Source organism: Xenia sp. Carnegie-2017, unplaced genomic scaffold (genome assembly GCF_021976095.1).
Source record: "Xenia sp. Carnegie-2017 unplaced genomic scaffold, XeniaSp_v1 HiC_scaffold_2, whole genome shotgun sequence".
NCBI classification, from domain to species: Eukaryota; Metazoa; Cnidaria; class Anthozoa; order Malacalcyonacea; family Xeniidae; genus Xenia; species Xenia sp. Carnegie-2017.
In genome coordinates this window covers 9496514-9519256 of record NW_025813482.1, presented here as the reverse complement: position 1 = coordinate 9519256, position 22743 = coordinate 9496514, and the positions used below count along the sequence as shown (strand labels likewise).

Genomic DNA, 22743 nt, shown 5'->3' with positions numbered 1-22743 from the left:
GATTCCGATCCTCAGAGCTTGTTAAGAATGAAAACAATTTAATGAACAAAAATTGAACAAAAACCGTCTTCTATCCTTAAATAACTTAAAAGCATAGCCACTTTTATAGTCGAAAAATCATTTTTGATTATTTACAAAGTATGTCATCATTTACAATACCCCCCATCTCCCACTTTCTTGATAGTTGATACCACAGATAATGCAATGTACCTCAATGAATCGGATGTAATATAACATATAATATGTTCATTGTTGCTCTGGACTTTGGTATGATATTCGTAATTGAATGTTTTTATATTTGAGTTGTTAGTTTAGGATTTCGTAATCCTAAATATAATATGTTAGTTTAGAATTTGAGGAAATGAATTTTTGAGTTATAAAATTAACTTGAATAATACGTTATTAAGATTGTCTGCTGGTGGCTTGTGGTTACAAAATCAGATGGTTTGAAATACAAACGCTAGATATAATGTTTTCAAATCAAGTGATTAAAATTATTGCTCTGACAACTTTATTTTGGTTTTCTGCCATTTTGCTAATATTTATGTCGCAAGATGAGTTAACGAGAAGTTCTCTGGTGATGTTAAATGCTCCTATGTTTCAAAATGATGATCATAAATTCATGCACAAGGTTGGAGTTGAACCATTAAAACCGATAAATGATAATATAAAATATCCATGGCAAAAGAAATCTGGAATAAAAAGTTCAAGGAATGCTGGTTATCTGATGAGTTTATCAAAAAAAGTTGGCAAACTTATTCGCGGTAATCAAAAAGCTGTTTATGATGTCAGTAAATTGAAAGAAAAAAATACCTTAGGTGCGATGGGAAAAGCTGCTTATCTTGCTTCTGAAGAAGATAAAAAGCTAGCTCAAGAGCATTTTTCCGACCATTCTTTTAACTGGGTATTAAGTGATAGAATTTCCTTGGATCGGACTTTGGATGATTATCGTGGATCGAGGTAAACCATAAATGTGCATAAGTGAATAAAATGTGTGTCCACCACACATTTGAATTTTTTCTTTATACGTATGTGTTCTTAATTATTTATATTGCATATGTAATGTACATGTTCTCCTTTTTTTTCCTTTCCCATTTTTACTTCCCCGCAATTTTTATCCATCATTTTTTTCTCTAATTACTTCTTTTAACAAACTGCATGTCATGAATTTTTTCTGTCAAAATGATTTTTTCATTATTTTTCCATATGAGATCAATAACAGAAAAGCCATTGTTTCAATTACTATATTAGACTTTATAGCAAAAATAAAAAACAGTTTGCATAGTGTACTGTGTAATGTATTTATAATTATTTGTTTCCATTATTTTATTGCATAAATAACAATCTTAACTTAAAAATATAGACTAACAAATGCTATAAAGGTTGACCATCAAGCAAACAATTAGTATTAATCATAAGTCTGAGTCAGTTCTTTAAACTTTCTGTTTTACAACATCAAAAGCAACAGAAAATACATTATATTCACAATCTTTAACTTAGTTACTATGAAAAGAAATACATATTGACAAATTAGGTTGTTTGATAAAGCAATTTAAACTTGTTTCTGAGGGTATTTGACTCAATCATTCTGATCACTGTTTTGGATTGATAGTTTTTTATGTTCGTATGTAAAACATTAAATTGCTCAATGTCATTTTCTCCTTGAAAGGTTTATGAAACACTGTTATTTCCATTTCTTAGTCAAAGTTAATGAGGCTTTACATAAAACTTGTTTATCAACTCTGAATGTTGTAGGTCTATAATCAATGATTGTCAGTCACCAGAGCTCTATCTGCTATGTTAAAGTTTCACTTGTTATTTAGTCACTTGTTCACGTTTTTAGGTGTAAATCCAAACACAACAGTTATCCGGAAAAGTTACCAACAACAAGTGTCATCATTTGTTTTCATAAAGAAAGACTTTCTGTGTTACTTCGCACAATCCACAGTGTCATCAATAGAACTCCTCCACATCTATTGACTGAAGTGATTGTTGTGGATGATTTCAGTGAAGATAGTAAAATCATTTTGTGAATCATACATTAAGAAATTTCATAAGTTTATTAAACATTCTTGTTTTTCTTATATAGAACGTCTTGGGCAACCTCTAGATGAACATGTTCTAACCATGCCCAAAGTTAAGGTATTTCGGAATAGCAAACGTGAAGGACTGGTGCGAGCACGTTTGCGAGGAGCTCGCGAGGCTCGTGGAGACGTATTGACGTTTCTTGATTCTCATTGTGAAGCAACACCAGGATGGGCTGAACCATTACTTGCGCGAATTTATGAGGACGAGAAAAATGTTGTTTGTCCAGCCATTGAAGTTCTCAATGCTGACACTTTTGCATATCAAGCGTCAGCTAATGCCGAACAAAGAGGTGGTTTTAACTGGGATCTGTTCTTTAAATGGAAAGGAATTCCTCCTGAAGAACAGAAATTAAGGAAAGACGAATCTGATCCTATTCGGTTAGACATCGCCAATTCATTTAAAGCAGGATTTGATGTGTCAAATATACTACTAGATTTCGAAGGATTTTTGGATTTCATAACATAGATATTTTTTCAACACAACCCAACCAAAATTTGCTTTCCTGTCCCTGACACTCTGTTTTCTCCAAAAGCTTTTTAATATGTATATGTACTTCATCATGTTTGATCCATTGATGCTTCGTCTGTTAGATCTACGATATTTTACAATTAATAACTGTTAATTTTACTTTAGCGTAACTTTCTAGTATTTTTCATACGTTTTATTGATAACCTATGTTTCAGAACACCAACAATGGCTGGAGGTTTGTTTTCAGTTGACAGGAAATATTTTTTCCATATTGGATCGTACGATGATGAAATGGACATTTGGGGCGGCGAGAATTTAGAAATTTCTTTCCGAGTATGATTTGTTTTTTTATTAGTGCATCTACCAGAATTCACATATTGGTCAATTCAATAAGTACTCAAAAAATTGGAAAACTGAGATTTTTGTTAAATTGAAAAGTTGTTACATTTATGGTTCTTATGTCAAATGTATCGCAAAATCAAGATTATAAGGCCACTGTGACATACATACGTATGTGTCCAAAATACGAAGCTAAAACAATTTTTTTGTAAATTTGTATTTTTAAATGTTTAGGTTTGGATGTGCGGCGGGCGATTAGAAATCATTCCTTGTTCACGTGTCGGTCACGTGTTCCGTAAAGTTACCAGTCCCTATAAGTTTCCAGATGGGGTGGAAAAAACCCTGAGTAAGAACTTAAACCGCCTTGCTGAAGTTTGGATGGACGAATATAAAGAGTTATATTATAACAAGAAACCCCAGAACCGCAATAGGGACTTTGGAGACATAAGTGGCAGAGTGAAGTTAAGAGAAAGGTTAAAATGTCATAGTTTTAAATGGTATTTGGAAAATATTTATCCTGATATCAGAATGCCTGAATTGAATCCACCTGCACAAGGCGAGGTAAGATAGCATAATGAAGGTTATCTGTGTACATAGGATATGATTCAAATGCTTAGGGAGGATAGATAGGATAATTTAGTGTCACAAGATAGATAGGATAGGATAATTCACTGGCACTTGGGTAGTAAAAATATAATAATTCACCTGGGCACAGTTGCACTTGTAGCCATCATCAAAGTTTGGCCGTTTTATGTAATTATTTCATCGATCACTTGCTGTAAAACATGAGATTTACGAGAAAAAAATTATGGCACGATCGAACTTTCCCAGCTTGCAATGTCAGTGCCTGGCAAGACAAGAAAATATTATTGGTTACCTTTGACTAAACCTTTGGTAACCAATGATAATGAAGTCGGCCATTACAACAAAATTTTTAAGAGTTTGTTTTGATAAGCAATTTCATGAGAAATGAGTTCCGGTCGCTACTCGTGCTATGAAATCAATTTTCATGATAATTAACTTAGGTTCGCAATCCTGAAAGTGGTTTATGCTTGGATTCTCTTGGAATGAAATCTGGCAACAAATTGGGATTGTACAGCTGTCATGGACAGGGTTCTAACCAGGTGCTTTATCATTTGTGTTTCTGACTTTGACGTAAATAGAAAATATGTGTGATTTACTTACGCTAATTGTTGTTTTTAGCATTTTGTTCTTTCCTCACATGGAGAGATCGTATGGGAAAGTGAAAACTGCGTCGATAATTCGAATTACAATCCTGGAGGAAGTGTTGAATTGATTGCCTGTCATGGTATGGAAGGAAATCAGAAATGGATACATGATAAAAGTTCAGTAAGTGCATTTTACTTAAAACCACGATCTTTACCAGCTACAGGGAGTTCGTAAATTTTTTCATACATATATTTTGCAATTAATTTAAATGAAATACTTTTGGTATTGAACCGCTCCTGATTAAGTCGTGCACGGACTTAAATTTAGTAATTAGCTATATATGAACACTTCTACTCACAATAAATAACATCAATGCCAGAAAGTATTCAACTATGTATAAGTACTCTTTCCCTGCCTTATTATTATTTTTGTTATGTAATTAAAGCCTAATAAGTAATCTTCCATGGAATTTTCACTTTAATCAAATGCATCATTATAAGTAACTAATGAATAATTCTAAAATCGTCCAAAATTATTTAGAAATAACAATAAGAGATGAATTTCTCATAAGTTAATAAATATAACTGAAAACAGGAACTGCTGTTTTTTAAATAGACTTTTTTTTGACAAATTCGTTGTTGTGTTTAATAAAATCAACGTATGTTGTAGGGTTATATTAAACACGAAATAAGTGGTCAGTGTCTTGATCGCGGTGCGTCAATGAACTCTGAAAATCCAGTGGTAAACCCATGTAATGGTGGCTCTTCTCAGGTTTGGATCTTTTCGCGTTATAAGAATGATTAAGATTTTTGTACGTTTTCATATTGCTATAGTAAATTATCATTGTAATATTTGAAAAGATTTTTGTTGTAAATTGCAACTTAAAAAATATGCAATCCAGAAAGATTATTTCTTATGAATTACGTCAAATAAAGACGACTTATGTCATTTGAAAGCCAGTCTTAAAAACAAAGTACAACAAACGAATTCTGACGAATTATATTCATATGAAAACCAGTCTTTACTATGAGACATCACATTCAGCAATCAAAGACAGTGGTCATTGGAACTCGGGTCCACAGCCAAAGTGAGTCAAAAAGTAAAGTACATTTTTTTTCATGATACGCGTAGGAACAGATTTAAATTGTGGCAGGGGCTGAAGTTGAAGAGAACCCTTATTTTTTTGAAGCTCTAGAGGGTCTCTTTAGCTTTAGTTTAGTGTATTTTATGAAACATTTATGACTCATCTAAGCAATATATTAAATTATACAACCCATATAGAACTATTTGTATTGTTGTGAGCAATATGACCGACTGTTAATGACACAAATCATTGAATGTATTTATGTTAGTCTATAGTGCATGATATAGTGATTCTCTATGGCTGTAAAACATGATACGTTTTAGATTGGATGAACGTCAGACGCTAGAGTTCCTTGTTCATCACCATACACGATGTAACTAATGTATGGTTTCCTCTTTTCAATACATACTAGCAAATATTTCTTTCCTTCATATTGTTGAACATGTAAATAAGAATTTATTGATCTAACATTACATGTTTGTAAATGTAGATCGTCCAGGTTGGTATAGTCCTGAGAAGGACTGTTTTTGTTGTTGTTGACTGACGTTTCGACAACCTTAGCGGTAGTCATCTTCAGAGTCATTCGACTATATAAACCAAATTGTTTATGACTATGTTCAAAATTATTTGTTGGGTTCTAATATTTATTTTGAGAAGTTTTACATACCATTTCATATATGAAATCAAATGTGAAATTTTTGTAAGGGTTGAAACAGGCCTTAAATATGTTGAATTTCGTCGTTATTCGGCATGTCTTTTTGCTGTCCGGGTACAAATTCTCCTTGACGTTGACTAGAAAAAAATGGACGATTTAGATGTTTTTATTGAGTATAGTCTATGTTAAACATGTTATACCTCCTTAACCTGTGGATTACTACTGCCAACAATGTAAGTATGAGTATAACACTTGCCATCGCAGCTGCCGATATTATTACAATCGTCGTATTTTTAAGTAAATCTCTTCTCTTACCTAATAAAAAATCCACATTTTAGTTGGACTATTGCTTTTTCGAGTTAATATGCTCATTTTATTTTCAAGTAAAGAATTGTGCTACTTCTTACTGTATGACACTTGTATTGTAATATGCGTGTTACAAACCTCACGATGTTTCTTTTATTAAATAAAAATCTAGAGACAATAAATTTGATCCTTTTGTAACGTAGGACTATTTTTGATGCATTTTCTTTTATTTCTGTTTTTAAGTTTGTTTTCAATTAACTTTACTAAACCTATCACATGCAAATATGGATTTAAAAATCAATATTTTGAAACCATTACTATGGCTTTAGTGGAATTTTAAACTTACTTATTTTTTTCTCACAAAATTTGGGTGACTTTTTGTTTTGTTTCACGTGTTTCGTTGACGGTGGCACCTGTAAAACTAGGTGACTTATCTGAAATATTGCTCCGAATCTTGGACGGGTAAATATACCTGGATTACCAAGCATAAGAGTGAAATTTATGCTTTCAAATTCTGGATATCGAACATTCTGTCCATGGTTGTCTTCGCCAAGTAATTGCCCATTTTCATAAACGGCTAAGCTCTTTTTCTTACACCAGACAAACATTAAATGAAACCATTTGGATTTCTTCATTGTGAAATGTACTGTCCATAATTTTGATGTTGTTGATACACTAACACGAAACTTTTTACATTTCTTTTCATATTTAAAGATAATTCCAGGTCCAATCAGACGTTTGGTGTAGCCACCTGCACTCAAAATTGATATTCCTGCCGTTAAAAAGAGGTGATTTGGATGAAATGCTTCACAAAACAATAGCTCACCTCCCTGCAGACAATGTGTTTCATATACATACTCAGTTTATAAAATGGTTGAGATAGTTTTAGTTAATGTACAGTACTAATAGTGCAACCCTCCTAACATCTCTATCTCTGTCCTTCGTGCACTCTAAAGGGATAGTTAGAGGTCTGGATTGTTAACTGTACCTTTATAGAATTTTAACCAAAATTTAATTCTCAAGTTTTTATCATAGAACGAACATTTTGCACTGCTTAAAGCCATCCTTCCACGGTTGGTGACGAATGAAAATACTTGACCCAGTTGAAGATCATTTTCTATACGTATTCCTGTCGTATATTTACCAGATAATTTGTGTAATTTTCTTTTTCTGATTAGCCAAGCATTGTCAGTTGTTTCCTGGGGAAAAGCTGTCAAATATGTGATGAATTTATCATATGAATATGTACGGTAATATGCATTGTCTTAATTTGCCATTTCATTATGTTTCTAGACATTTCAAATTATAGTATATTAAATTCATGAAAGCATGCATGTTTATCTGAAGGCATCTCGTACGAATTTAATACTAATGTAAGGTGAATAAAATATTTAATGTTTTTCTACCTGAACTATCATTTTCGACATCATTTGAAGATAAGCAAATGTAACTTGAGCAATGTTGAGAAAATGCGAAAAATGTCAGTAGTCCATAATGAAAATAAAACATGGTTGTAATGCTTTGTTTTAATGATGTAGACTGGCACAAACATACGATCTGTTATGAATATATCAAACTCTACCAATTACCTTACAGAATTCAGTCTTCACTAAGTTAATTTGCTGTCACTTAACGTAAAAAGAATGAAAATTTAGTCCAACATTGAATGGGCTTTTGTTGACTTCGACTTATAACATTTCAGAAACCATCTACTTTATTCTCCCTGCTTTTTGTTGTTGGAAGATTTTAAGTATGAGTTTGTTAATGTATATTTTCTGTAACATTTGAAAATGCGGTTTCCAAGCAAGCAGATGGCCATTTATTATTAATGGAATATGGAATATATCTTTTTCAAGGTCATACATCGTCGTCATGACGAAATTAAACTAATCATTACGACACGTCTGAAAACAAAGGTCAAATATCCCCCACCACAGTACAACCCACAATAAAGTGCTGTTTTACGTATTTTTAAACTCGTAAGTTAGTTAATGGTAGTAGTATATATAAAAGTCCCTACGAAACTGTATTCACATATCCACAAAAATGTCGTTTGTATCAGTAATGTCGAAGGACACTTCACACTACACATACGTCACAATCTTGACATAATCAGGGAGTGAATAAATATTGCTATAAACGGTTAGATTTGGTCATTTATAAAGGTAGCGTGTTGGACACCTAAGTAAAAGAGATTATTGACGTGTTGTATATTTCTTTTCCTTAGTACATTTGTTGGTGATTTGAGCAATTCTGACTTTTTCTGATGAAAAATGATCAACTAAATCAAAACGTTCCATTGGTGGACCAGACAATTCACGAAAAGTCGGCGGGAATACCTGAAATCATGAAATAAAAAAATTAAAAATACATGCTTCTCCTCTCGACCCACAATTTAAGTTTAGGTCAGTTGTGGGGTGAGATTATGTGACAACATACCGCTGATTGTAAAGGAGGGAACGGCGTCTCAAACTGCGGAGGAATCAACTGTAGAGCCTCGCATTTCATGACAACTCCTACAAGAAATCACAGATAGTTATGAATAAAGTTCAGAGATTGTCTTAAAGTTACAACAGCATGTTTACCTAAGAACTTCTGGTACGATTGCTGTATCCAGTTTGAATAAATCTTTCTCGAACATCTTAGAAAAATCGTTAGGGATCTGAAAAAGCAAAACTAGAACGTAGAATAAAAGTATAACATACATTTCTCTATGGTTGATGGCAGTATAACATACACTTCTCTATGGTTGATGACAGTATAACATAAACTTCTCTATGGTTGATGACAGTATAACATACATTTCTCTATGGTTGATGACAGTATAACATACATTTCTCTATGGTTGATGACAGTGTAACATACACTTCTCTATGGTTGATGACAGTATAACATACACTTCTCTATGGTTGATGACAGTATAACATAAACTTCTCTATGGTTGATGACAGCATAACATACATTTCTCTATGGTTGATGACAGTATAACATACATTTCTCTATGGTTGATGACAGTACAACATACATTTCTCTATGGTTGATGACAGCATAACATAAACTTCTCTATGGTTGATGACAGCATAACATAAACTTCTCTATGGTTGACAGTATAACATACACTTCTCTATGGTTGATGACAGTATAACATACACTTTTCTATGGTTGATGACAGTATAACATACACTTCTCTATGGTTGATGACAGCATAACATACACTTTTCTATGGTTGATGACAGTGTAACATACACTTCTCTATGGTATGACAGTAGAACATACACTTCTCTATGGTTGATGACAGTGTAACATACACTTCTCAATGGTTGATGACAGTAGAACATACACTTCTCTATGGTTGATGACAGTAGAACATACACTTCTCTATGGTTGATGACAGTGTAAAATACACTTCTCTATGGTTGATGACAGTGTAACATACACTTCTCTATGGTGGATGACAGTGTAACATAAACTTCTCTATGGTGGATGACAGTGTAACATACACTTCTCTATGGTTGATGACAGTGTAACATACACTTCTCTATGGTTGATGACAGTATAACATACACTTCTCTATGGTTGATGACAGTATAATATACACTTCTCTATGATTGATGACAGTGTAACATACACTTCTCTATGGTTGATGACAGTATAACATACACTTCTCTATGGTTGATGACAGTATAACATACACTTCTCTATGGTTGATGACAGTGTAACATACACTTCTCTATGGTTGATGACAGTATAACATACACTTCTCTATGGTTGATGACAGTGTAACATACACTTCTCTATGGTTGATGACAGTGTAACATACACTTCTCTATGGTTGATGACAGTGTAACATACACGTCTCTATGGTTGATGACAGTATAACATACACTTCTCAATGGATGATGACAGTAGAACATACACTTCTCTATGGTTGATGACAGTATAACATACACTTCTCAATGGTTGATGACAGTAGAACATACACTTCTCTATGGTTGATGACAGTATAACATACACTTCTCAATGGTTGATGACAGTAGAACATACACTTCTCTATGGTGGATGACAGTGTAACATACACCTCTCTATGGTGGATGACAGTGTAACATACACTTCTCTATGGTGGATGACAGTGTAACATACACCTCTCTATGGTGGATGACAGTAGAACATACACTTCTCTATGGTTGATGAATCTATAAATAACATGTCTTATAAATTGAAATGATGATCACATGAAATGATGATTAAAATCAAAGAACCCAATGTTGTATCCTCTCCACAATTAACCATGATTCCAAAATGTTCAAGTAAAAAGTTGATATTTGCACTAAAGTGTACCTCACCACCCTCTCCCAGTAAAACAAGGATACTTCCACCTTTCTCAAGATATGGTTTCATTGCTTCAAACTACAAGATGTTAAAATGTATAATAAAAGATTAAAAAATTAATTTATGTTCGAAGACACAATGCTTGCTTTGCTTGCAATATTGTTAACCTGAGCTTATATAGGTTTGCAAGCCTGATTTCATGGGCATTTAGTCCTTATATAATGAGAAGGGCTAAGTATGAAGGAGGGGACAAATACATGTATTTTATTACATTGTAGTGATTGTCAAACTATTATACATACAAGCCTACATGCAAGTGATCTTTTCGGTTGAATTAGTTACAATGGTTAAATGTGAAAATCCTGGTTGGTTTATTTACAGAAAAACATATGCATGAAGTATAACAAATTTTATTTCAGCTGTCTGCAATATCTAGCATGTTTAGCGGCACTTCTACTAAGGAAAGAACAATTAAGATATAAAATGCTTCAAGAATGATATGAACATCACACAAAAACTGTCAAGCAAAATAGAAAATGCGATTTGTGATGAGAAATTGTTTAAGTAAAATGCTGATGTGCAGCAAGTGAAAAACCCAATAACACATGCACACATACATATCCTCCAAACTTACTTCACTTGCTGATATTTTTTCTCTTGGTCCAGCAAGAACAAACAGATTAGCATACAACAATCTCTCCAAGGTTATTTCTTCCTTATTTCTGTAAAAATACATCATTTAATCAGTGTTTTCACATCATATTTGTCTCCAGCCTTTCTGAAATCAGTATCACTAACATACATGATAACTTTCCAATAATTTGTCAGTTTCCTCACAAGATTTCTAAAGCCACTCGCTGGAATAAAGAGCTCTTTCTTTGATGCATTGAAAACGGTAGTGTTATTTTGACCATAACTGTCCTCCGTTCGCTTCCATAATCAAATATTAATGTCAGAAAAACAAAAAACAAAACTACGTTTATCATGGAACTTAGTATGTGTTATCTACATCGATCTTTACGCATTTTTTTTGTTTAGGAACAAGGAGATTACTAAGATACACACTACTATAGACTGTGGCACAATTAAACGAAATTCCGTTAAATTGTTTTGTTTATCTACCATTGGCAACAACAAGAACATAATTAACAGTACCACAAACTTTTAATTACAAAATGACTCAATTTCCACAATTCCTCGCACAATATATAGAAGTGATCGAGTCAACTTTCACTCTTGCTGTTCCAACTAAGTTCTATTGAAATATAAACAAAAAAAGTGAATAAACTGATATGTTTACCTGCTCTGAATTTGTAGCAATAGGAGCCATACATTACTTAAAAGAAATATTTCCCCTCCGGTAATAATTTTATACGTTAAGGTATTAGGAGGAAGATTGCTTGTGATAAGTTGATGGTGTTACTTTGTATCCATGTAAACTCAATGAACTCTAATGCAACTGGAAGGCCAACTCAATATACACATACCTTGTCTTGGCTTTAGCCACTTAGAAGCTCATTTGCCGCTTCGCGTGTACCTCGCATGGACTGTTTTATTTGCAAAAACTGCTAGCTTGGAAATAGAATGCTAGCCTAAATGCTTTGTTTTTTTGAAAACCGTAAGCAAAATTTGGTTATTAATGTCTAAGATGCATTGTGGACGTTCCAAGGCATGTTTTGTATACGTAACGCTGTATTATATGAAATATTAAAGGAGAACTTGCTTCGAAATATGAATTTCACATTTGCCGTCGAAAGACCAAAAATTTAAGATAAAACTGATAACAGGTTGTCTGTATCTTTGAATGCTGTGCAAAATACACACAATCCACTTAACATAACGTGTTTCATAACAATTTTATTGCTTTTAAAGTTTAGACTTGCTGTGTAAGAATTTCACATGCTCTTTTTGTAATGTGTGAAAGTGATGATTTGAAATTTTGAATTGTGGGTGATTGTTGGTTCTTGTCATTTACTTTTCCCACTTCTTAAGAACTGGTGGAAGATTTAACATGCATCCATATTTGTGTATTGAGCATTTTATCAGCAAGTTCATGGTTATAAATAAATAGCCAAGTGTACACTATGACAAGTATTGCTAATATAACCTGCGCTCTACATAAATGCCAAAAAGCAACCCTCATCCTCAGTGGTTTGAACCAGAGTTTTAAAATGATTATAAAGAAAGCAAAGCTATATCATGCATCAAAATTTTATAGTATATCATATTGATTGTAAAATTAGTTTTTTCTTGTAATACAGATGATGATAAATGTATATGTAATATATTAAATATTAGGATGTGTGTTTAAAATGTTTGGTCATATTTGTGAAAATATATGATCATTCTTTAATATTAGACTAATAATCTTTTTCATACTTCTATTACATTACAATTTTTGCTTTAGTGTTTCAAAAGTTATGAATACTAAGTGTCAATTGTGTTTTTGTCCCTTTTTTAAGTGGGTATTGACCCTTTTGACTCTTTAATGGTGCAATTAATAATAACACAATAATATGGCATAACAGTTTTTTATAAAACGAACTCAAAATATTTTTTGCTAACTTTTTTAAATATTTTTAAGTGTTTTTCTTTTTGTTTACGCTTTGAACTTTCAAAAAGGACTGGGGCGAGCTAATTTTGTTCGGAAACACTAAAATCACCGAAAAACAGCGTTTTTTGCCCTGACAGCTTCATTTTCAAAGACTCAAACAATATTATAAGGATACACAAGTGTGTTTTACATTCTTTTAATAAAAAAAAACGAGAGGTGTCAGTTTTGTATTCAAGTTATATGGCACGTTTTCATCGTTTGTCATCGTTTTGTGGATAAGAGACGGTCTAAATTTTGAAAATAATCAGTGTTGGCACCTCATGATGATTGTGGGCATGACCAAACATTTTTTGCTAACAACGCCACTGATATTATGGATTTAACCACAAACAACAAATATAATATTGAAATGTCATATAATGTTTAGATGCAAAGATATGACTTTATTTTCCCACTAGACGATATCGCATGTCCATGAACTTTTCTCGCAAAGAATGGATGAAAACTTCTCAACTAGTCAATTGTATTACTGATAGGCAGGTGGTGCTTGGAACTTCAAGTAAAGGACCACAAGTATAAGCACCAGGCCGACGGTTGACCATTTAAGTCGGTGAATGTCATCTTCAACTTCATTTATGGCAGAACCACAATGGCTCCAGTACGACCAGTAGTGAACTGTAGAAATGTAATGACGTCACTTTCAGGAGATTTAATTTGGTCAAGTGGTCTACCGTTGCGTGCTCGTTGTCATTTTGTGGAGATGCATCAAGCATTTTAGAACTTTTCTTTGGTGTGGGCTTTTTTTCTTCGTAAGACAAGTAAATGTTTGAGGTATTCTGGAATTCTGCACCTTCGATCTTCAACGATTCGGATTACAGCAGTTGCAATTACTTTGCTGCAAATATTGGATTCCAGGGAAATTACTTGGTCATATAACTAAACTAGATCTACTTCATTCAGTAGCTATAAGCTTGAAGGCTACAAACATGTACGCATTTCACGTGTACCTAGTTTTTAGAATGTATGCTATTTAATAAACACAGTGTTTCGGGAGATGTACCCGAAGGCCGAGAAAAGAAAAAGAAACGTGAATATTCATGATAACTACGATAAATAATGATATGACAATGACATCGCTTGGCCCCAAATGTGGACACTGTTTTTTTTTCAAAACAAAACGAAATGAAAGGGAAAACCGGTGAATCCAGTAAAAAAACCCTCAAATGAAAGAAAAGAGCACAAATTTCCTCAAATTTCCTCAAATTTTTGTAGTTTTAAGATGTTTCATATTGTTGTTGTTTTTAATGATCCCGAATCCCGATGATCTACTTTAATTTGCAGTGTAGTCAGATCGTGCGTTACAGTCATATAAAAATTTAAATTTACAGAGCGACAAAAAAGCAGGCTAACTACGCTATCTACACAGCAAATATTTTGTGTTGCAACATAAGAAACGCAAACTTTAGTAGAAAGAGAACAAAAAATAAAAGAGCGCAGAGTGTTAACTGAAATTTTGATAAATAGACGAAAAATGAAAACTAAAAACAGCCATATATAAATCATATGAAAAAAAGATTCAGTACCTACGACCGGACCATTCACCTGCCAATAACAATGAAAAATGAAATGCCTAAATAACGTCATGACTTACATAAAAGAGACCTTCATTAATAGCTGGCTTTCACGTTTTTGGACAGAAATTTAACAAATAAGAAATTATGTTTCACGGAAAGTTTCAAGGTTGAATTTAAAATGCGCTATACTGGTGAACATTACGCATTGCTTAAGTCGCAAATGTGATTCTCTCAATAAGGACGCTTGTTTCTTGGTGATTCTGTCCGACTGGGTCAGTACATTCATTGTCCAGTTAGAAGGCATACAGACATAGTTACTCTTTAAAAAAACACATAAATGTCAGCTTGTTGAATGAATAAAAACAAGAATGAAATATATCGAGAAGAACAAAACTTTAATACCTGATATCCAAGCGCTGTCCTGGTTGTCTAATCCAGGCGACTTAGTCGGTCTCTTCTTTTTTTTCACCGCGCAGTTTTTACGTGTATTTTGTTAAAATTTATTGTAACATTTTTTATCTTAGAAATGTAATGAACCCTACTTGCAGCATCGAAATTTTCTTTATAAACGTTAAATAAAATTAGTAAAAAAGTAGGGAGTGAAAGCCAGCTATTTTCTCAAAGCAAGAGACATCTTTCATTGACATTTTTTTTAGTTTGGGTGTTATTCATGATTAAGATTCAAAATAGAAAAATAGACCATCGGGATCCTTTCTTTACTATCTCGTGCAGTTACTCATGCAAGACAAATTTAACACTTATCTACTCAACTTACAAACCACCAGACATGGAACGTGTTTTTCCACTCGCTTGTTTTCCATCTTCGTAGATTATATTCTGTGAATTTTCTTACGTAGATATGCCCTTATGCGATGTTCATTCAATATGTTTATAGCATTCCATACACGAAGTTACCGGCATCATTAGCCAATAAAGCAGCTACTGATATGTATTGCCATTTCAATTGATTACAATTTATAATGCACTCTTGTGGTAACTTTAAGCGAAGGAATGGGGATCACTCCAACACCCCAGTTATATCATCACTCAAATGCTTAGTGCAGAGTTGATCTTTTGTGAGTATCAGTTGACCACCTTTAGGTGGGCTCATATAACAATGGGGCCCATCATCATTATATGAACGAACAACTGACATCCAGAAAGAATCTAAACTACAAATGAACATTCTTGGCCATGAATCACCATGACACACGAGTAATGACAAACTAGTAAGAGTAATTGAAGTCAATGACACGGGTGGTAAAGGGACTTTCACAACTCCTTCCATGTGGGATCTAAAATATAAGAAAATATGAAACAGATATATAGAGAATGAGCAAGTTTCACTATGTTTTCTGTTTAACCATTCAAATAGTTAAACAGAAAAGAACTTTCAAACGAACAAAGGCTTAACATCTCGTGGTTAAAGCATTTTGCAATGAAATCTTTCATATTACAAGGTCTACACTAATACAAAATAAAGCAAATTCCGAAGAGGGACATCTCGTTTTCTTGATATTCAAGATATTACAAGAGTTTGAAACAAAATAATGTGTAATATTTCGTCTTTATTCCAAAGACATCATCAGACTTATGATTTGTATTATTTGAAATTGTCTGCTTGTCCTGGTTATAGGTTTACACTAAGACTAGTTGATAATTCCATGTAGCTCATACTTTGGTACTTCGTCCGTGAGAAGACAGAATTTACCTTTATTTCTACAACGTTAAAGTGACTAATCTTGACAAATGGCGAATTAAGTGTATTTACATTCATTGCATATTCAGTAATGACTAATGTGGCATTGAAAAAGCAAACAAAAAATCAGCAGTATCAACAGAAACCATTGAGATTTTCACAAGAACAATATAGATAAATCAAAAAGCAAATAATCATTTATCCTCAGTGTACATGTGTAAAACATTTCAAAAAATATACTGATAGTTTGTAGTAGTTATCCATGCATGTTTAGTTGACAGCTATTTTAAACTCACTTGACTTGTTTTCCCGTCTCCGCGTGTAGCTTATCAATATCAACCGAGTTTTCTTACAAATATTGAAGGAAAAGGCCAGTTGCTGTTGATCGGATTACGCCCAAATTATCGGCTGTAACCAATCTTTCCCTATCTTCTTCTGTAGCTACTTCGGTCCAATGAACGTATTGTTAACTGTATTTTTCCATGTGTTAAAAAAGTTTCTTCATTGTCATAGATTCCAATTCTTGTTCTGCCGCATTCACAGATGTTGACTGGCGGTCTTGATTTTCTTACCACGTTCAAATACATCTGCAATCAAATGATACGTCTTTCGAAAACTTGTTATCGATGACAGTTGAAGGCAACAAACTTTTATTTGCTTTGCACAATCACAAATCCTTATACTTGTCGCCTATGTGTATAGTCTTCTTCCATTTTATTTCGACAACATCTTCTTTCTACGACGCCTCGTGGTTTATGTGTGGTAAACTTGAAGTGAATAGCATTTTTATGCATGGTGCTAAGCATGTCTTTGTATATATTTGTTCCACATGATTGTTCAACATTCATTATTCCCAATTGAACAAACCACCGGAGATCTATGAAATCTAATTTTTAAAAACAAAACGCATTGAAGGATTACTTATTGTCTTTGTGAAAGGTGACATGCTCCTAAGGAGCCAATCACCATAAAAATTTTTGTCATGACGACGGTTAAAGAAATGTTAACAACGGAAAATTACTCACTTTAACATTGTAGAAAGAAAAGTAAATTATGTCTTTTTACTGACGATCTACTGAAGTATCAGTTACTTGCAGAAATGAACTAGTATTTGACCACGATAATAAGCCTTTGATCTTTTCGAAGTTCTGATTGCATTGTTTGATTTTTAAACTCAACTGACTAAAGCTATTCGTCCATGTGATTTAAATATTTACCTTCGATCATCCTTCACAAGCTATGACACGGAAAATCACAAGAATGCAAGCAATCAGGCACGTTAAAATCAATTTACCTTCCAGTGTCTTTTATTGTTTTATTTCTACTTACAAATGAAGAAAAGAAGACATAAACAAATATAAAGTCAGATATAAATGTTCACATGCACGAAAATTATCTGTGATATCACTATATATTTTGATGTATTCTTGACTTGCAATTCAGCCATGTTGGTGGTGTGATACAAAAGAATATTTTATCAGTGTTATTGTTGGCACCAGCCGACGTGGGCGTGTAACATTGTTTGGTACATCTCAAGAGAATGGTTGTAAGACCAATTTGCTTGCTCACATTATTATTTTGCACACTATTGTCATATCGTTTTTTCATTACAAGTTGGAAGTCGTCGCTAAATTTTTCATCCAAAAAAGAATATCTTGATAGAAGAACAGATTCAAGTACAAGATGACCAACGTTTTTATCGTAAGTATACATGCTATTTTGATTTTATTTGAATGAAAATAGGAATTGCACAAGCAATATTACCGCAACCAATATTCACTGAAATCATTCTGGGCTCGTTTTCCTTGAACAATTACCATTAGCAGCAGTATTATCATCGTTTCCCTTCAATTTTACTTGTATCACCATCTGAAAATAGAATGTGTTTGCAATAGATTTTTAAACACCAAACTTATATTAAACATATTTCAATTTGATGAAGTAAAAAAAATGAACATTTTTTGTTTCAGTCGGGTTGATCATTTTGTAACATATACAACACGCAAAAAAATATCGTTACCATTATTCAAATTGCTCTTCGTCTTTTTTCAAACAATTGCAAAAAAGAATGTTACTACTATGTATAATCTTTGAAGATGAGTCATCTCAAAAGTAACATCTGGGAATTACAACCATTTACAACAACGTTTCAATAATTGACACAACAAAGTCAACTCATGTTTTAAAGAGTTCCGCAGAAGTCGCATTGTCATCAAAAACAATTATCATAAGGCAAAAAGTGCGACGAAATTTCAGATGAAAAACATAACGAAGCAGCAAATATCACATATTGATAAAACGCCGCTGAACTTAAAAATTTTCTGAAACGAGTGTGCCGTTAAGCATATGTCGTTAACAAACATACCATGCCAGTTTGCTACGAAGAACTCGCAAACCGGCGCTCTGTAAGAAAACTTTTCTCTTCGCACTTAGCTAAAGGGAAAAGGAGCAGGCCTTGTACAATAGGATGATCATGTAAAGCAAAAAAAAGAATGAGAAAAAAATATTTTAATAATTACTCCCACTGTCGATAATCCTTGAACATATACTTAAGCATTTTCATCTGCTTGTCACCTAAACAATCATCAAAATAACAGGAATTAACAAGCGAAATAGTATTAATTGATATGTTTCATTATTAACAAACAATTAATGACCAACAACAATAACAGTTTAAAAGTGTCACATTCCAAAATTACTTAACAGGTTTTTTTCCCAAAGCTGCGAGTTGCTCTTCCTTGCTTGCCTTCATCTCATCAGACAAACAAACATAATTACCACAATTCTTGATTTTCATGGGTGTCTTAAGGGAATAATCAACAAAGAAAGGACACCAACATCTCGCCTAATAACAAAGGGTATCTAATGATATTATTTTGTACGGAGCCATTAGTATGGCGCACATGAAAATCAAATTCACAGATTACTTTAAAAACGGATCACTTTCTTCTATACCAATTGAATGTTAAAAGTTCATTGACAATGGCTGCTTCATCGAACTAAATATAAAAGGTGTCATGTTCAATGGAAGCAAAACAAGACATGTCAGAAGTCATTATCTCACAGTCCAAATTTTCTTTATTTTACAAACAGACAAAGCGACTTGTAGAGACGACGAAAACAATTTTCGCTTTATTATAAAAAAACATGTCATATAGATAGACATTAACAAAAGAAACAGCAACCATAGCGTTGCTGCAAAATTGCAAAGTCCAATTTAAATTTATTGCAAAACCAATCAAAATCGTTCATATTCATTGCACAACTTTAAATTCATTATATAAAATTCAAAATTTTCAATCCGTACCACGACCCAACGGCTTTATCCTCCAAGTTGAATTTTTTTAAAAAGCATTAATATGTGGTTCATCTTTTTTACAGCGAATTTTGTCGTAGATGGACAACTTTTCGCAATAGACAGAATATTTCACAATAAAAAACCGTCTGTGAAAAACTATACTTGTAAAATGTAAATGTTCATTCCTTTTTATGCAAGAGAAACCGCAAGTTATTAGTAGCCTTACAGATCTTCTTTCTCAATCACTAAACCATAAATTTTCTTTTACTGCTCAACAATCTTTTAAAAAAAAGGTGTACGAACAGCAAGTAGATTTATACTATGTTCTTAAGGCATGAAAGCCACATTTAATGATGTAATCTTTGTGACTATCTATAAACATCTTTACAATTTTTTGAAGATCACATTCAGTTTCTGTTAAAAAATTTATATTTTTCTCGTTATTATAAAGCATCATGTAAGTTGTGCTATTCATAACAGCTTAGCTTTCCGCTTATAAATGAGTAGTAATGAACAAAGTACTTACAACATGTGGCTTTGAGCTTTGTAAACGATGTTCTTCGCTTGTGGCATTGACAAAACTACAACGAGAATTTCTTCTTTTAATGTACATATTACTCTATAAATCTATTTATTGAGGCTTAAATAATCGCGATGATTCTCCTACCTTGAAGCATTTGAATGTATGTTGATGAATATTGTCCTTGTGGCATATTTCAAATGGTTTTGAATAAACGGAACTTTCAATGAACTGAACCAGCAGCTAGTAAAAATGTTGAAGGAAATCTTCCACCAATAAATAAATACAATAGATGTTTATGAGATGACTTTCAACACAATACCTTTTTTAAACGTAGATATAGAAACATAAAGTTATAGCAACATAAATAAAAGTTACCACATCGCTTTCAACTTCATTGATAATGGCTTCTTCACCAAACTTTAACAAACGAATTGTAACCTTACCTAAATATAAATAAAGTTATGTTGCAAAGGAAGCAAAAGGAGAAATGTGGGACGTCAATATATCTCAAATTCCAAATTTACTTTACACGTTTTTCTGCTAAAGCTGCCAATCGCTCTTTCTTGTCTTCATCTCATCAGCCAAACATTAATTATAGCTTTGACAACAGAAATTCTTTGTTGTCATGTGTGTCTTAAGGGAATAACCAACAAAGAAAGGACATCCACCATGTCGCCTAATAACAAAGGGAATCCAATGATATTTTGTTAAAAGTCCATCAGTATGGCGCACATGAATACCCCCCAATACTTTCCATAAATGAAAAATTTACAGTTAGTAAACGAATCGCTTTCTTCTTGCCAATTGCATGTTAAAAGTTCATTGACAATGGCTGTTTCATGAATCTAATTATCAAAGTACTATGTTCTAAGGAAGCAAAATGAGACACGTCGAAATTTAAAATCTCACAGTCCAAATTTATTTTCTTGTACATACATACGATGCAAACGGTAGAGACGACGACACTTATCACATGACTTATCACTTATCACGACTTTATTACAAAACACATGTAATATAGACAAAAGAAACAGCCAAATTAGGGCTGCTGCGAAACTGCAACGTCAATTTAAATTTATTGCAAAACAAATGAAAATAATTCATATACATTACACAAGTTTAAGTTTATAAAAACAAATTTTAATTTTCAATCTGTACCACGCCCCAACGGCTTTATCTTCCAATTTGACTTTTCATGAAGCAATGGTATGTGGTTAATCTCTTTTACCGATAATTTTGATGAAGATGGACAACTTTTCACATTAGACAGAATATTTCCAAAGCTGCGAGTCGCTCTTTCTTGTCTTCATCTCACCAGGTAAACATTAATTATAATTTTGACAACAACAATTCTTGGTTTTCATGTGTGTCTTAAGGGAATAACCAACAAAGAAAGGACATCCACATGTCGCCTAGTAACAAGAGGAATCCAATGATATTATTTTGTATGGAGTCCATCAGTTTGGCGCACATGAATAACCCCAACGTTTTCTATTAACGAATAAATTTACAGTTAGTAAACGAATCGCTTTCTTCTTGACAATTGCATGTTAAAAGCTCATTGATAATGGCTGCTTCATGAAACTAAATATAAAAAGTGTTATGTTCAATGGAAGCAAAATGAGTAATGTCAAACGTCAAAATCTCACAGTCCAAATTTATTTTCTTTTACATACATACGATGCAAACGGTAGAGACGACGACACTTATCATTTTATTATAAAACACATGTAATATAGACAAAAGAAACAGCCAAATTAGGACAATTTGAAAAAAAACGACGCAATAATCAAAATATCGGCAACAATATTGATTATTTCAAAAAGCAAATAAGTTGTTTTGAATAGAGCCTACCCAACTGTGTTCATTACATGACGTCACAACATGTACTGGGTACCAGATCCCATTGGGAAAAAATATAGTGAAAATCTGGACTTTTAAACTGCAAACGCGAAGAAAGCTTTGATCTCAATTCATTTGTTTTTCTTAAATTTATAGTTTTCAAGAACTTCTCTTTCAAACTATACTAAAATCGTACAAGGTTTATATACACTTTAACGTATGGGCGTTAAAGAAAAATGAGATACAGTGTCACTGGCAGGCACATCTCTTTTGTATAGAGGATCAATTTGACAAACCTACAACAGTGATTTGTGTGGTTACTTCACAAAATTGACTTATATAAGTAATTTGAGGGATTTAATACTTATATAATTTGAGGCTTTAAGGCTAACTTTAGCATGCTTGCTGTAAACGTTCAAGACTAACGGTTTAAGACTATTCAGAAATTCTGAAGAATGAAATAACAAACATTACAACAATGTTTCAGATAATATTCATTCAAACTATAACGCGGTTATGTGTGTAACATGTGAAAAGATGACTTAGGTTCTTAGGTTTAAATAGGTTACACCGTGACTGACCGTGGAGTAATTTGCAAGACAGGATTGATGCTAGCGAAAACAAATATTCTAGATTTCATCTCATTCTAAATTAACCTTCTTTACCTTTACATTACATACGGAGGAATATCATACAATGAAATAAATATAACTTGTTATATTTCTTTCACATAATGGCAGCCATATTGAATTTTGCAGAGCGCAAGCGCAAAACCTGGACGTGCAGCATATGCTTTGAACTGGAGACTGGGCCA

The 22743-nt window shown here is 33.0% G+C and overlaps 2 protein-coding genes and 1 long non-coding RNA gene across 12 annotated transcripts; 1 reads left to right on the top strand and 2 right to left on the bottom strand.

The window, feature by feature from the left end:
* The first annotated feature begins 197 nt into the window (after positions 1–197).
* On the top strand, positions 198–5638 carry LOC124440288 (polypeptide N-acetylgalactosaminyltransferase 13-like). Its single transcript, XM_046990644.1, has 9 exons — positions 198–267; positions 408–960; positions 1844–2016; positions 2090–2465; positions 2772–2889; positions 3130–3456; positions 3921–4019; positions 4099–4245; positions 4735–5638. Exons 1-9 carry the CDS (start codon positions 243–245, stop codon positions 4867–4869), a joined length of 1953 nt encoding a protein of 650 aa, XP_046846600.1. The 5' UTR covers positions 198–242; the 3' UTR covers positions 4870–5638.
* A 162-nt stretch (positions 5639–5800) lies between these two features.
* On the bottom strand, positions 5801–12101 carry LOC124440404 (intraflagellar transport protein 52 homolog). 9 transcript variants are annotated; one of them, XM_046990797.1, is made up of 12 exons: positions 11927–12091; positions 11595–11694; positions 11242–11369; positions 11074–11161; positions 10449–10517; positions 8696–8772; positions 8550–8626; positions 7517–8449; positions 7099–7320; positions 6457–6882; positions 6005–6119; positions 5801–5941 (listed from the first exon to the last, which is right to left on the bottom strand). In XM_046990797.1, the coding sequence occupies exons 8-12, from the start codon at positions 7617–7619 to the stop codon at positions 5869–5871; spliced, it is 939 nt and encodes a 312-aa protein (XP_046846753.1). In that variant the 5' UTR covers positions 7620–8449; positions 8550–8626; positions 8696–8772; positions 10449–10517; positions 11074–11161; positions 11242–11369; positions 11595–11694; positions 11927–12091; the 3' UTR covers positions 5801–5868. The 9 variants fall into 9 exon arrangements, 7 of the variants coding, with proteins under 7 accessions (XP_046846753.1, XP_046846751.1, XP_046846756.1 ...); XR_006946669.1 differs by having other exon boundaries at positions 6583–6882; positions 11242–11694; positions 11927–12101; XR_006946668.1 differs by having other exon boundaries at positions 7700–8449; positions 11242–11694; positions 11927–12097.
* Positions 12102–17551: 5450 nt separating this feature from the next.
* On the bottom strand, positions 17552–22741 carry LOC124440746. 2 transcript variants are annotated; one of them, XR_006946743.1, is made up of 10 exons: positions 22595–22741; positions 21316–21499; positions 20612–20763; positions 20463–20530; positions 20232–20350; positions 20091–20145; positions 19194–19265; positions 18971–19111; positions 18632–18840; positions 17552–18135 (listed from the first exon to the last, which is right to left on the bottom strand). It is a non-coding gene; the product is annotated as an uncharacterized LOC124440746 (long non-coding RNA). The 2 variants fall into 2 exon arrangements; XR_006946742.1 differs by having other exon boundaries at positions 20232–20327.
* Between the last annotated feature and the right edge of the window lie 2 nt (positions 22742–22743).

Bases quoted from the DNA above. Each gene is read 5' to 3' on its own strand.
- LOC124440288 (XM_046990644.1), top strand. From the start codon at position 243: ATGTTCATTGTTGCTCTGGACTTTG. The intron at 2,017-2,089 runs GTAAAATCATTT...TTTCTTATATAG, and splicing joins GGATGATTTCAGTGAAGATA to AACGTCTTGGGCAACCTCTA. The intron at 2,890-3,129 runs GTATGATTTGTT...TTAAATGTTTAG, and splicing joins ATTTAGAAATTTCTTTCCGA to GTTTGGATGTGCGGCGGGCG.
- LOC124440404 (XM_046990795.1), bottom strand. From the start codon at position 7,619: ATGTTTTATTTTCATTATGGACTACTGACATTTTTCGCATTTTCTCAA. The intron at 6,883-7,098 runs GTACAGTTAACA...TTTTAACGGCAG, and splicing joins TTGGTTAAAATTCTATAAAG to GAATATCAATTTTGAGTGCA. The intron at 6,120-6,456 runs GTAAGTTTAAAA...ATTTTTTATTAG, and splicing joins ATTTTGTGAGAAAAAAATAA to GTAAGAGAAGAGATTTACTT.